Raw genomic sequence first — 13933 nt, 5'->3', positions numbered from 1 at the left:
AATCAGTTTAGGAATCTGTACAGTGTGTTACACATTCCTGCCCATTTAATTCAAAGAGTATGATGATCTCACCTTTAGGTGTTTTGCAAATGTACCCTCTGTCGTGATAGCCGCTCCCTGTCGTCCATCCGCCATCCGAAGCTCGAATCGATGCATAACTGTTCCTCATTTCGACTCCTTCATACCAGTTGGTGTAGTCCACGGCAGCTTGATCCAACCACCGCCAAATGCCTGGGCACAAATTACTCTTTTGTTTATTTTTAACAGATAAAGCTTTTTTTTTTTTGTCTGGGGTTTATTTTTAGGATTTACAAATCTCGTTGTACAACCTAACATTTCCTTGACTATGTTTGATGTGACCGACCCTAAAGTTACAATCATTAGCACCTGAGGACCTATTATCGCATAATAGTGTCTATTGAGGTCGATTAAAGATACAGCGGGGCCCTAAAATCGAGAGAGCAAACCTGCGGTTTGGCACTACGAGCAATACCTTGATGCGTTGATATATTAACAGGCATAAATTATCAAGCTACAGTCATTTGTAACATTGCGGTTTCAGAGCTTGTTTTACAAACATCATTTCTATTCTTGTTGTCACAATATTGTTTAATGTTGCTTTTTATGAAAGATGAAGACAACTGGACTTTACCTGCGTGGGTTCTATACAGGCCGATCCAGAACGACGTGTGGCTGTCTTGAAATTGTTTAATACTGTTTTGGATAAATTCTTGCTCAGAAGGATCTTCAATGCTGGCCAGTTTTCCACCTTTACGAATAACCAAATAAAAAACAGTTTTTAGATAAACGAAACACTCCCGAATGATTTAAAAATATAAATTGGTCCAGCGATAGAAAATAACTTACCATGTTTCATACAGTTAGCAGATGCATCTGGCCACTCAATTTCATCTGTACAAGTGAGGTAACAATAACCCTTAAATGGAATCCAGCCGTCACCCCTCTGTGTATATCTTGGTGTTTCTAGGTTCTCGGGGCAAAAGCCCGGAAAATCACTTGACTCTGTTGGTGCCACATCTATGAATAACAGATGTATTCACAAACGTTAAATCAATGTGCCAACATAATCAATCAATACCTCACATACAGTGATTGGGAGCAGGTGAAGGCGGGATGCGCGTCGAGGTTACAGGGTCACATTCAGGATGCCTCACCTTCGGTCTTCATGCAGATACTGTACTCGATTCGATTGCACTCGGCAGTGGTCCATTTCCCGTCTTCAGCCACGTACACACAAGGGAGGTGTGGGCTTGGTTCCATTCTTCCCCAATAGGTTTTGGTGATGCGCCAGCCTCCAATAAATCGGAAATATCCGCCGGTCTGAAAAAAGAGATTGAACTTCAATCAGCATAGTATAGATTTTCAAACAAAACCAGTAGTCTTTGTTACTGTTTCATTAAATTGAAAACTTCATCCCTTGGAATTAGGATCGCGTGCTACATCATGGACCAAAGCTTGGATTTATTACTTTAGCTTACACATCTATACACAACATATTGTTTAGGATCTTCAATTTGACCGGCTTTGTGTGCTGTACCTCCAATTTGTTCATTCCAATCCACACGGCACCTTTGACCTGCAAAGCCAGCAACTCAACAAAGTTCTGTGACCACTGGTTCCGCGGGTTGGCCAGTTGGGCTCCGTCCCTTTCGCAGTTCTTTTTGGCAGCATCCCAGGTCATTTTTTGTGGAACGAGCTTGAAAGAGTCATTAAAAACGTTGACGTAGTCCACTGGTGTTGGTTGAGAGGAGTCTGGGAGAGAAGGATCTGTTCGAGGGTGAGAGGTTAGACAAATTGAATTTCATCTTTAAACTCTTTCTTATAGGTGCCGTCATGTACAGTTAATCCATTTTTCTGAAACGAATGAAGTATCTCACTTAACCCATTTGCAAAAAAAAAAAAGAAACATCCTGGTCGAATACGTCTGCATTACGTCACACAACACGCCTCGGTACCTTTAGTATTGGTGCGGTTGCATAGACTTACTATAGATTTTAAAATTCGAAATAAAACAATCAAATAATCCATGCAAAGAGTATAGTAATACACTAAATGTCTCCTAGTCATGCACTTGCTGTACAAAATGTGTGTGCTGTGTTTTGTCAATTGAGGCACTACGCAATACATACCATATTTGCTAAAATGATTATGATATAAATCATTCTTGGAAATGCAATAAAGAGGTTATGCTCACCAACGTTTCGCAGACAGACATATCCGTTGGTGTCATTGCAGGACTTTCTTATCCATTTCCCAATACCACTGGTGAGATCAGTGGTCATTACAGCACATTCTTTCTGTTAAAATACGGAGCATGGATCAGGGAAAGAGTCAAGGGACCTAACTGAAACTGAATAATATAATATATAATAATATGATGCGAAACCAATGAGAAAATGATTTTTTTTCCCTTTAGTCATCCATTTATATTGCTATAAAATAACCAAAAATCAAAGTGAGGTCAAATAGTGTTACGTCAGTGCGCAAGGTAGAGCGCCAATGATGTCTGAAAAGATCCATGTCGTGGAAATGCCTCGAGCGAAAAGAATGCTGGAAATCAAGAGCAAGGTATTTAGAAATATATAGCTTACACAACAATGTAGATATCATTCATTCCAACATAAAGGTTGTGTGTACTTGACACACACAATCTCAGTCTACAAAGTTATGCATGGTTGGTTACTATACCATATGTCTGTAATTCATCAGTTCGTGGAGGATCCGCCGCTGCAGAGAAGGAGTCATGTTTAAATGAAGAACAGTGATTTAGAAAATAATATACAAAAATGTGTGGCTCATTTTAAATGCAGCAGGTTCCCTCTTGCACGATCATTATGATGAAGAAAAGTCGTAGCGTCCACTTACATCATTTCCCCAATTGTTGTATCGTTTTGGTCGGCCGTCCGTCCAGAGATCTGAACCGCCACGTACATTGTACATGCCGATCCAGAGGCCCGTTGCAGGGGCCTCAGCCAATTGAGCAGTCAGGAACACTGAAAATGCAACACGCCATTCGTATTCATATCGCGATTCCAGATAAGATAAAAAACTGGCTGAATCAACAATGATAAATATTTCTAGAAAGCTCTTGGCAATGCGTAAGGTCTACAACTACGACAAAAACAAAAGAAAGAATAAAACCTTGAAGGGCCACGGGTTTACATTTGAACACATTGGTGTGTGTGTGTGTCACAGCCTGCTTGTGCCCTTTTATTTCTTTAAAAAGTAAATATAAAACTAACCTTGGACTTGTCTTGACAGGATTGAAGCCAGATTTCCTCCGATTGCTTGGCATTGTGCCTTTGCTCCAGGCCACGTCTCTTTCTGGTTATTAACGATGATGTAACACTAAATTGGGGGAAAAAAATCCACAGACATTTGCATGAAATCTGAAACTAGCAGCCGATTGTTTTATCCACAAATGGATCAATGCTTTTTCAGTTTGAGCGTCTATTGCACCTCAGTCGAATAAAACAGGTCAACTATTTTTTTTAAAAAGTGACCTCTGACCTTTGATTCAAACTGTTTCCAGTTTTGTGGACAGCCACCTTTTGGAGGAACTGTTGGTGCAACGGTGGCGTTGGCGGGTGGCGCGCTACTGCGTTTACAGATGGACCTGTGCTCATATCCACAGTTATAAACGTGCCAGAAGCCTGTAAACAAATTCAAAATACTTAATGAGTAGATGAGGGAAGAAAAAGATCACTCCCATGTTTACAATCTTCTCAGATTATTTCTCCATTAAAGACAGTGTAGAGTCGTATGTTCAGTACTCACCCATACTTGGGGTTATGACAGCGCAATTCTCATCATTGCGTTGGAAACGAGGTTGATCTTCATCCCACCTTTGGAACACCACTGAAGAACCATCCATCCAACTTGAGAAGACAATAAAATCACTTAAATAATGTAAAAGCACATCCATGACAAACTCTTGCTTTCGTGTCCATATTGTTTCGTTTTACGGAGAAGTCGTTTGTTTTGACACCTAACTGATTTTACCGTCAAAAACAACGATACAGATATTCTACATTACGGATTTCAAGCAGGCGCCACTTCATGATGTGCATATTGTTCTCTTACATAATACTTCGCTCGATGTCTCACTATGGGATGCACGCCCCGCTGCAGACCTCAGAAGCATTAATCTCATTACGGCAATCCTGATTGGCTGGTGAAACGTGTCCGTCCGTCGCAGGTAGTACACCTACCTTAAATATCTCATGCGGACGACACCACGTCATTCAAACACCTCTTCTCACTCGGAGCATATCTCGCGTCTTGGGCTAGTTGGCTGAACTGTCCGCAGACAGGTCTGGTTTAGCTTCTGTCGCCGGGCTCTAGCTAGCCTTGTGAGTTTCTTCTGCTTCGTCGGTCACACCAGACCGAACTGTGTGCTTTCCTCGCCCTCCACAGCTTGGTCGGCACTGTCCTCGACAGCCTCACCACGGCTGTTCGAGTATCGAGGGTTAGCACACCAGCTAATCTCTCGAACCTTCGGTTAGCCCGCCAGGCTAGCCTGTCTGGACGGGACCACTATCTCCCTCCCGGTGGCGCCGCCGTCGAGGACGGGGGGATGACTGGGGTCGTTGCGGTGGCGGCGCCGGAGGTTAGCGCCAGCTGGGGCTCCCAGCTCGACCTAGCCGCGGTCCCTCCGCAGGAGGAAGACGTCCTGGAACTGGACTATGGGGACGACGATGAGTGCGCCTCGGAACGATTGGTTCACTTCTGTCGATCTAAAAGACGCATATTTCCACATCCCAATTTACCCTCCCCACAGAAAGTATTTTACGATTTGCTTTCCAGGGGATCGGTACTCGTGCTCCCTTTCGGTCTGTCTTTAAGCCCGAGGGTGTTGCGGTGCACGGAGGCGGCAATAGCCCCGCTAAGACGGCAGGGCATGCGCCTGGCCACATATCTGGACGATTGGCTGCTGTTGGCACAATCGGAACAGGAGGCCGTAGCGCACACACGTATTCTTGTGCGTCACCTATCCGACCTGGGTTTAGTGATTAACGCGGAAAAGAGCGCGTTGTTCCCGACACAGGGCATAGTCTTTCTGGGATTATCCCTGGACTCTGTGGCTTTCACAGCGCGCCTTTCGGCCGAGCGGGTGACGGTCTTAAGGACATGTCTCGCGCTTTTTCATTCGGGAAAATCTGTTCAATTCAGATTGTGTCTTCGGGTACTCGGACTGATAGCGTCTGCCATGCTCGTAGTTCGTCTCGGTCGCAACCACATGAGGGAATTCCAGCTTTGGGTGGCCTCATGCAGGCTGGTGATCACACCGGGATGCGCCAGGGCGCTCCATCACTGGCGAGCCCCGACCTTTCTGACCCACGGGGTGCCCATGGGTTACGTCCTGTCCAGGAAAGTGGTCACGACGGACGCCAGCCAGGTTGAGGCGGAATTTACGAGGGCCGATCTGTGAGCGGCCACTGGAGTGCAGACCTCCAGCGGCCTCACATACATTTTCTGGAACTTTCAGCGGTTTCTCCCCCTGAAACATTTCATTCCGTCTCTTGTGGGCCATCATGTCCTGGTGAGGACGGACAATATGACAACGGTGGCGTACATCAACCGCCAGGGGGGTTTACGTTCCCGTCAGCTGCACATGCTGCCACGCAAACTGATCCTGTGGAGCTGCGGTCGTCTTCTCTCCCTGAGAGCGATGCACGTCCCGGGAGCCCTGAACACGGGCGCGGACCTGTTGTCCAGGGGCGCGCTGGTATACGGGGAGTGGACTCTGCATCCGGAGATTGTGGAACAGATATGGGCCCGTTTTGGTCGGGCCACGGTGGATCTGTTTGCATCGAGAGGCAACACGCAGTGCGCGCTGTTTTACTCTCTGCGCAGCATGGATGCCCCCCTCGGGGTAGACGCACTAGCGCACGCCTGGCCGCGCGAGCGTCTGTACGCATTCCCCCCCCTGGCATTGATACCGCCAGTGGAGAGTGTTTGAGGAATGGTGTCACAGGAATGGCCACATTCTTTTTCAGTGTCCAGTAGGAGTGATATTGTCATTCCTGCAGGACCTGATCGACAAACGGAAAGCCTTCTCCGCGGTTAAGGTTTACCTGGCAGCTATAGCCGCCTGTCATGTGGGGTTTGGGAAGCAATCAGCGAGCCAGCACCCGCTGGTTTGCCGTTTTATGAAGGGAGTGCGCAGGCTTCTCCCCGTGTCCAGACCACTGGTACCACCGTGGGATCTGGCTGTGGTTCTGGAGGGGCTTAAGGGCCCCCTCCTTTGAGCCACTGGAGGGAGCGGACTTGAAACACGTGTCTCTCAAGACAGTGTTGTTGCTGGCGCTGGCTTCGGCTAAACGGGTTAGTGACATCCACGCGCTTTCGGTGCACCCGTCATGCGCTCAACTCTTTCCGGGGGATGTGAGGATGACTTTGAAGCCCAACCCGGCCTTTGTGCCTAAGGTGGTGGGCTCATGTTCTCCTTGTTGACCTTGTTGCTTTTGCTACCCCACCTTATGTCCAGTCCGTGCAGTGCGCGCTTACATGGATAGGATGAGGAGTTTCAGGAGGAGCGATCAGCTGTTCGTCTCCTGGGCTAATCTGCACATAGGGAAACCTGTCACAAAGCAGCGCCTGTCCCACTGGGTGGTGGATGCGATAACTTTGGCTTATACGAGTCGAGGCATGCGAGCACACTCGACTCAGGGCCTGGCCGCATCCTGGGCCTTATTCAGGGGAGTTTCTGTTCAGGACATCTGTGCTGCGGTGAGTTGGTCCTCACCGCTCACTTTTGTCTGTTTCTATATGTTTCCGCTCCACGGTTTTGCTGTCCTGATTGGAACGAAGTATTTTTCCCTGAGGGTTGGTGGACGCTAGATAAGTTTGTCTGGCAATACGGGAGCAACCACAAGACGTCGAACGAAGTATTATGAAAGAGAACTTCAGGTTATTTACATAACCCCGGTTCTCTGAGTAATATGAGTGAGATGTCTCACCAGACAACCCTTCTTGGTTGGGCAAGTGAGAAGAGGTGCTTATCTTGAATGACGTGGTGTCGTCCGCATGAGATATTTAAGGTAGGTGGTACTACCTGCGGCGGACGGACACGTTTCACCAGCCAATCAGGATTGGCGTAATGAGATTAATGCTTCTGAGGTCTGCAGCGGGGCGTGCATCCCATAGTGAGACATCTCACTCACATTACTCAGAGAACCGGGGTTATGTAAATAACCTAAAGTTTTCCATCATCGTCAAAGCAGACAGTTAAATTACATTTTAATCAGTCAGGAAGACTGGGGGCAAAACACTTATTATGCCATTAGATATATTATGCATTTTGTCAATCTTGTATGATTTTTTATATTATAAATCTAGAACAAAGGCGCCCACACCTTTCCAGCTCGCAAGCTACTTTTCAGTTGAAAAGTAGACCAAGTCATGGCGATCGCTAGTCCACTAATTGTGAATGAAGTCCTACTCACCTGTATGTTTTATCAAGATCCACGTTCAAGCCAATCCAGTAAGACCTTGAGCTTTCGGACAACTGCACCGAAACAGAACGAGGCACTTAGACTCAGCAGCACCAACCTTGCAGTAATGTACGAGCTCAAAGGCCATTGCCAATGGGCAATGTCAGTAATGAAGAATACACATGTCACGCCTCACCCGTTTCCACAAAAAAACACTTTCAGCTTCACTGTCGATGGTCACCAAGTCGGCGTGGTTACGTTGGCAAAAGCTACGAGCGTCTTCCACGGCCATCGTTTGTCTGTTTAAAAAATATTGAGCCCCATTCCACTCGAGCCACCCATCACCCGTCTCGTTGTAGTCTGGAAACATTCAGAAGAGTCATGGAACGTGTCACAGTTAAGGTATTGATTAAAATGGGTTCGAACTGACTTTGTCCCCTGACTCGTTCACCAGTGCCACCGGTAGGTCGAAGGTTTCACTCGTCAGGTGAAATATCTTTGGTTCTACTTTGCGGATTGTAACATGAGTTCCGGCAGATGACCTATTGACCCCGAGGTTCTCCATACTATTCCTCCGGGGCCACTATGAGCCTCACCGCTGTGGCTTTGAGTAAAATATCTCAGCGACTATAAGGCTCACCATGAAATTAATGTATGTGTGTATGTATGTATTTGCTATGTGTATTACTGCCAACCTACCAGGAGTGACTGGGTCTGGAGGCGGACTTGGAGTGACTCCTGAAAAGACAAAAATAATATAAAATCATACCCTCAAAATGAGCCGTGGAGTGATAGTGGACAGCGCTGACCACATTAATATGAGGAAGATATTGTTCTTGGTTGCATGAATAACCATCCAAAGCTCCTTTTACCTGCACGTATCTGGCACAGCCACTCGAGGTACGTTTCACAGTGTACGTCGTTCCAAGACCCGCTTTCTCTCCGCTTATCTGTCCGCATTGTAGCGCAAGATTCCACATTGTTTTTGTTGTTTGGCTCGTCAGCTTCCCAGTGTTGGAACTGCAGCTGTAAACAAAACAAAAAAAGTGGTAGTTTTTTAAAAGAACTGCAACGACGAAGTATTATTTTAGGCCACTTCCAAAAGTTCACTGGTTCCCTGGACAAAAAGCCAACTGGATATATCCATTATAGTTTAAATATAAGAATACAAGCTCACTGGGGAACACTGGTATATTACATTACATGTCATTTAGCTGACGCTTTTATCCAGAACTATATCAATCATTTTTTTCAACTAATCTCAATAAAAACAAGAGATGCAGGAACCGAAGGGTCAAAAATGCAAACTCATTTTTTAAGTAGGAAAATGTGAACTCACAGGGGACCCGTCGCTCCACACGTAACCGGTGACCGAGTCGGGGGCGCTCAGCCCAATCCAGGCCACTGCGGAGCTGTGATGGGCAATGATTATATAATGTGATTGTTGTATTGATGATATGCTGTACGGAAAGCTCTGCTGGTCAACCTTCACTTTCTGCTGCAAATGGTGCTGTAATGGTTTTATTTAACTTGTTATGTAGGGAGTCATACTGTACCCGAGTATTTGATTCTCGTCAGCGCTGTGGATGCTAAGCAGGTCTCCTCCGATGGCCCGGCAGTAATCTCTGGCCTCAAACCAGGTCTTTTTTGAGGATTCAAACAACTTGACGGGAGGAAAAAGGTGGTTGGCAGTGTGGCTTTTGACAAGCAAACAGTGTTTTATTTCTTTACATTTGTTGCCTTCATGGTACACACACAAGACTCACACACACAAACAGTGCTATCCACCTATACATTTTTTTGTGGGATATTTGTGAATCTTTGGAGTAGTCAAATTCATCTAAAAACAGGTTTTTTTTTAGACATGGGTCACCTTATAACAATAGTTTCTTAATCCAATTCGATTCCAGTTGTCTGCACACAAGGGAGAAACAACACTGGGTGGTGCGGGAGTTAAGACGGCCCCCTCCGCCAGGTGTTTGCAGATGTATTTCTGCTTATTGGTGCAGGGAAGCACATCCCAGAGGCCGGCAAAATAACCAGTTGTCATGGCAACACATCCCTGGCTGTGACCTTGCGTTGTTGAGGGAGAAGTGAGGACACGTCAGTTACGGCACCACTTTTGCATAAATCTCACTGATGTTGAACTTTTTCTCCTTACCGGGCATTTCAGCGTTCCAGTGAGTGAACGTCACTGAACCTCTGTTGGTCCACACAAACTGATCGATGTTTTCCCGATTTGAGAGTCCTAACCAGAAGTATTTCTCTGGTCTCAACCCCACCTGGCTGACAAGGAAGGCATTGTCCACCCTGGAAATATTTACACGTTAATGAGCATTGGATCTGTTTTCTTTTCCGTACGTACTTGTCAACGGGGTGTCGCTCAAAACTTTCGCAGGAAATATGTTTTTACCTATTTGAGACATCAGCTAAGTAAGAATCTGAACTTTTGCAGACATCCTTGGCTTCATCAAAGGTTTTGGTCTGCATTCCAATAAAGTAGCAGTAGGATCCATGTCTGATCCACCCCTGGATTGTTGGGAAGAAAAGTGAAGAAAGATCATTGATTGAGCGTATGATATTTCCTAATTAACCTTAGTTAGTCCAATTTTAAAATGGAAATAAGGAAAGAGCCATATCATATTTTATATGATAATATCCTATTAGTCACTACAATTCCAAACAGTATGCATTAGAACTCGGTCTAAAATCACAGTGGGTATTATAAAGTTTGACATTTTGTTTAATGCAGCTGTTTATGCAAACTTTTTCATGCTGAAACCCATACAGAGTAATTAGGAACATGAACTGTCATTTGAGGCTCGGTTTCTGTCCAGTGTACCATCATTATATTTGTTTGGTCGAGCTGTGCACGTGATAAATGATGACTATCCAAATACAAAGAAAGGAAAAGACAAAAATCTCTTTTAACCAACAGGGGATGTCAAAGTTCGGGCTTTACACCAAAGTCCAACTCTGGTGATCATTTCATGAATTAAATAAACCGTTTTTAAATAGGTGAACAATAAATACACTCAACACACAGTTTTGCAGCCGGCATCCTGCTGCGCTTCATCTCCAGTGGGTTTTGAAGAACTCATCTTCATGCAGATGGAGCCGTGTTTCTCCTCACACACACGGTCCGCCCAGTTCCCATTCTGCAACAAAGACAGATGTTTATGTGCAGACGGCGTGTACTGGAACACAAACTCACCAAACTCTTTAAACCAAACAAAGTTCAGACATACACAATTAACAATGTCATTTAACACATGTACAATCGGTGCCTGTAACGTGGATAATCACAAAGGTGATTCTCACCTCTCCCCTGATGAGAACACAGTCATTTATGTCACTGGAGGCCGCTGGGTTTCCAAATTCCCAGCTGGTGAAACTGACGGTCGAGTGGTCACTCCAGTCAAACAGCCCCTCTGTCTTTCTGTCATTAAGTCCAATCCAAAGCTCATCAGTGGATTCTGCAAAGATGGACAGAAGAATTACGCATCATGAAAATAACTGTCACAATGTCTTTTCTTCTGAATGGAGTCGGTATTGTTCATTGCTCGGCTTCATTTTAATGTCATGTACCATAGACAGTATACACATGAGAGCTGTTTGTACTGTTAGCACCATTATCATTAGCTGCATTCATGTGATAGGCAGTCGTATAGACAGATAGACCACCATCTGTAACCGATCAAGAAACGCGCCGGGATCAGTCATCTTTCAACGCGTGACAATAAATGACTTTTGATTGTACGTTCTCGTTTCATTCTATCTAAACGTACCATATCCAAGCTGAGAAATGACAAAGCTTTGATCCTCCACATTGCGGATGCTGACCAGCTCCCCTCTTTCATTGTGACACTCCCTCTGAGCATCGGACCATGTTTGCTGAGTGCGATTGAGGTGGAAGCAGTGGTCATTGTAGGAAATCCAAGGTCTGGAACAAAATCCTGTCATACCTGCTGATCATGAAAAAAAACAGAGAAATACGGACTGAGGCTCGGAGACAGTACAAAGTGTAGGGATGTGTTAAGGGTTTACCTTGTGCAGGCAGTGTTTCGGCCGCTTTACTGTAGCAGATGTACCCAAGTTTCTTGCTGCAAGGCAAACTTTGCCAGGAGTACTGGACAGCAGGATCGACTATTCCACAGCTGTGTCCCGGATTAGGAAGTGGATGTCCTTAAACAAGATAACGGTTATACTCATCATTGTTGGTTTTACAAACAGCCTCGTATCAGCGCTCAACATTTCTCTAGATGTTGCATACTTGCACGTAATACCCTGTTAAACCACAAAGCTTCGATCTTTACTTTACAGTTTCTTTACAGATTTAACGCTGCACTGGATTATATATATATTTGAAATAAACATTTTGCTGGCATATTTTTAACATATTACCACTTTTATATAACAAAATTGGAAAAAAGGGGGAAAAGGTTACCTGAGTCCCATTTCAGGTAGCGGAAAGGCCTTCCATTGGACCACATCCAGCCATGTTCTGGATCCAGGATCAGCCCAGTCCACAGCTTATTGCCACTTCTACCTAGTAGTGCTGTTGGGGCAATGATTAACAAAAATGACAAATTAACGGGTCTGTTCCTATGTTGCTAATTGTTAGTAAGGCTCAACGTTTTGGACACAATAGTTTCCATGCAAATATATCATTACAAGTATTGCTAAGAGTGTCTAAATACATATATATTGTTGATTCTGAGTGACTGTCACACATCACATTCATCAATGGGAGAAAGAAGAGCGCATAAAATAGGAGTCAGCGTCACTTACCTGTGACGTAAGCCTGCTGGTGAGGGTCGGTGATACTGAGCAGGGAGGCACCCTGCTGTTTGCAGCTGGCCTCGGCCTGTGACCACATCAGGGCCGACTGGGTGTTGAGCTGGTAGTACGCTCCTGTTGTTGGGTGGATAGTCCAGCCTTCTTTGGCTGTGAACGGCAACATCTGGAAACGTCATGTTTGCTTCAAGGTATAACACGTTGCGCCTGTACGCGTTCTTGTCTTCATTTAAGGATGCGGTTGATTAACGTTACACTGGTCAGCAACCATGACATTATTATCTCTTCAAAAATGGCAGCTAGTAGGACAGACCTTTACCCCCCATGGAGAGTGTTATGTGTCAGTGAATGTGCAGCTTGAACAATGATAAAAGCGCATTTACAGTGAGTTCATTTTAAAATAAAATCATATGTTGATGTAAATATTGGCATAACAATCAAATACGGCCCAATCCCCGTGTAGGGCTAAACGAAATGTGCACTTCCCCAGGCAGTTACTCACAAGTGCTCGGGCAGTTACCCCAGCGTTCACTTTGGTATTTGGTTTCGACCGCACACCACAGGCTCTTTTCTGAAGAGTCGACCGCGGTGCAGTCCGTGTACCACTGGTCCTGGTACTGGAAGGGAAACATGCACGGCAGTCCAGCAGCATTTCCGCCAATTGCAAAGAGCTCTAAGACGCGGTGAGCAGGGATTGCAAAGATTAGTTGTTTTGCGACACAAGTCTTTTCGACTCAACCGCCGCTTTGCACCGTACCTCTGTATGTTCTCGCACAAGCGCCGCTGGACGTCCCTGAAATGGTGAGGTGGTTGTTGGGCCCGACAGTCTTGGAGAGAACTGCCGTGGTGTCCGCAGTGAGCTCGACGTAAAGCTCCTGATCCTTGAGGGTGAGCAACGTTCCATTCCTGCATTGCCACTTTTGGAGGTCGCTCTTTTCGTCACATTCGTAGAGGTTTATTTCACTTCCCACACTTTTGCCCTGCACGCCGAGGCACTTTTTCCTCAGTGGAACCAGAAGTCGGTCATCGGTTGTCCAGCGTATCTCGTTGCACTTGTTGTTTATTTTAACCAAACAAAAACCAGTGTCCTTGTTGGTGAGTTGAAATGGTGAATCTGTTGAAAGAGAGAAAAACACAAAAAAAAATGTAAGTTGACATCCAGTACCTGCAAAATATTAACACAAAAAGTAAAACTGTAATTGAGGTGTAGCAAGAAGCAAATGATGCATTTAACCCAGGTGACCCACACTGACCGGTGGCAAAGACACAACAGCCTTGAACAAAGAGTCTCACAAACAAGTCAAAGTGGAAATACTGTACCATCCGATGCCAAACATGGTAACGTCTGGAAGAGGAGCACCAGGGCTGTGAAGGTAATCTTCATTGCTAGTGTCAGTTTGAGAAGTGTCCCAGCTGAAGACGTTATCCATGCATTTGTCACGAGGAACGTAAGAGCTGTGTGAACGATTGTCGAGAGTCAATCCAGATCCGACAGATCCCGTCTGGAAATGTCGTAATGCTTTTTTCTTCTCTAGTATCAGACTATACATCTTTCTTTCGAACCGTTATTTAAAACCGGAACCTGAAAGCTGATATTTGCACATTTGGCTGTTTCATTGACGTCCGGATTCCCAGGAAACGTCGGCGTGTGTGTATGTGTCATTTGTCATTGCATAATT

At 45.3% G+C, this 13933-nt stretch overlaps 1 protein-coding gene across 2 annotated transcripts in view; it reads right to left on the bottom strand.

Annotated features, from left to right (window-relative positions):
- Positions 1–13933, bottom strand: part of LOC120816404 (macrophage mannose receptor 1) — a 15922-nt gene extending 1989 nt beyond the window's left edge. The window contains exons 1-30 of one of the 2 annotated variants that reach the window (XM_078099525.1): positions 13575–13933; positions 13012–13368; positions 12757–12927; positions 12249–12404; positions 11905–12015; positions 11505–11642; positions 11246–11422; positions 10779–10933; positions 10502–10615; positions 9871–9986; positions 9619–9767; positions 9331–9530; positions 9014–9120; positions 8797–8869; positions 8330–8483; positions 8157–8195; positions 7654–7817; positions 7470–7531; positions 3799–3899; positions 3532–3674; positions 3264–3369; positions 2887–3014; positions 2710–2748; positions 2497–2571; positions 2216–2318; positions 1559–1788; positions 1176–1341; positions 868–1038; positions 653–769; positions 73–231 (exon numbers count right to left, since the gene is read on the bottom strand). In XM_078099525.1, the coding sequence (XP_077955651.1) occupies positions 73–231; positions 653–769; positions 868–1038; positions 1176–1341; positions 1559–1788; positions 2216–2318; positions 2497–2571; positions 2710–2748; positions 2887–3014; positions 3264–3369; positions 3532–3674; positions 3799–3899; positions 7470–7531; positions 7654–7817; positions 8157–8195; positions 8330–8483; positions 8797–8869; positions 9014–9120; positions 9331–9530; positions 9619–9767; positions 9871–9986; positions 10502–10615; positions 10779–10933; positions 11246–11422; positions 11505–11642; positions 11905–12015; positions 12249–12404; positions 12757–12927; positions 13012–13368; positions 13575–13638 (4045 nt within the window). In that variant the 5' untranslated portion in view covers positions 13639–13933. Of the gene's footprint in view, positions 1–72; positions 232–652; positions 770–867; positions 1039–1175; positions 1342–1558; positions 1789–2215; positions 2319–2496; positions 2572–2709; positions 2749–2886; positions 3015–3263; positions 3370–3531; positions 3675–3798; positions 3900–7469; positions 7532–7653; positions 7818–8156; positions 8196–8329; positions 8484–8796; positions 8870–9013; positions 9121–9330; positions 9531–9618; positions 9768–9870; positions 9987–10501; positions 10616–10778; positions 10934–11245; positions 11426–11504; positions 11643–11904; positions 12016–12248; positions 12405–12756; positions 12928–13011; positions 13369–13574 lie in introns of both variants that reach the window. The other variant, XM_040171981.2, reaches the window with a different exon arrangement.

Source organism: Gasterosteus aculeatus, chromosome 3 (assembly GCF_964276395.1).
Source record: "Gasterosteus aculeatus chromosome 3, fGasAcu3.hap1.1, whole genome shotgun sequence".
In the NCBI taxonomy this organism is placed as follows: Eukaryota; Metazoa; Chordata; class Actinopteri; order Perciformes; family Gasterosteidae; genus Gasterosteus; species Gasterosteus aculeatus.
Note: the sequence above shows the minus strand (reverse complement) of the source record. Positions and strands in the feature narration are given on the sequence as shown.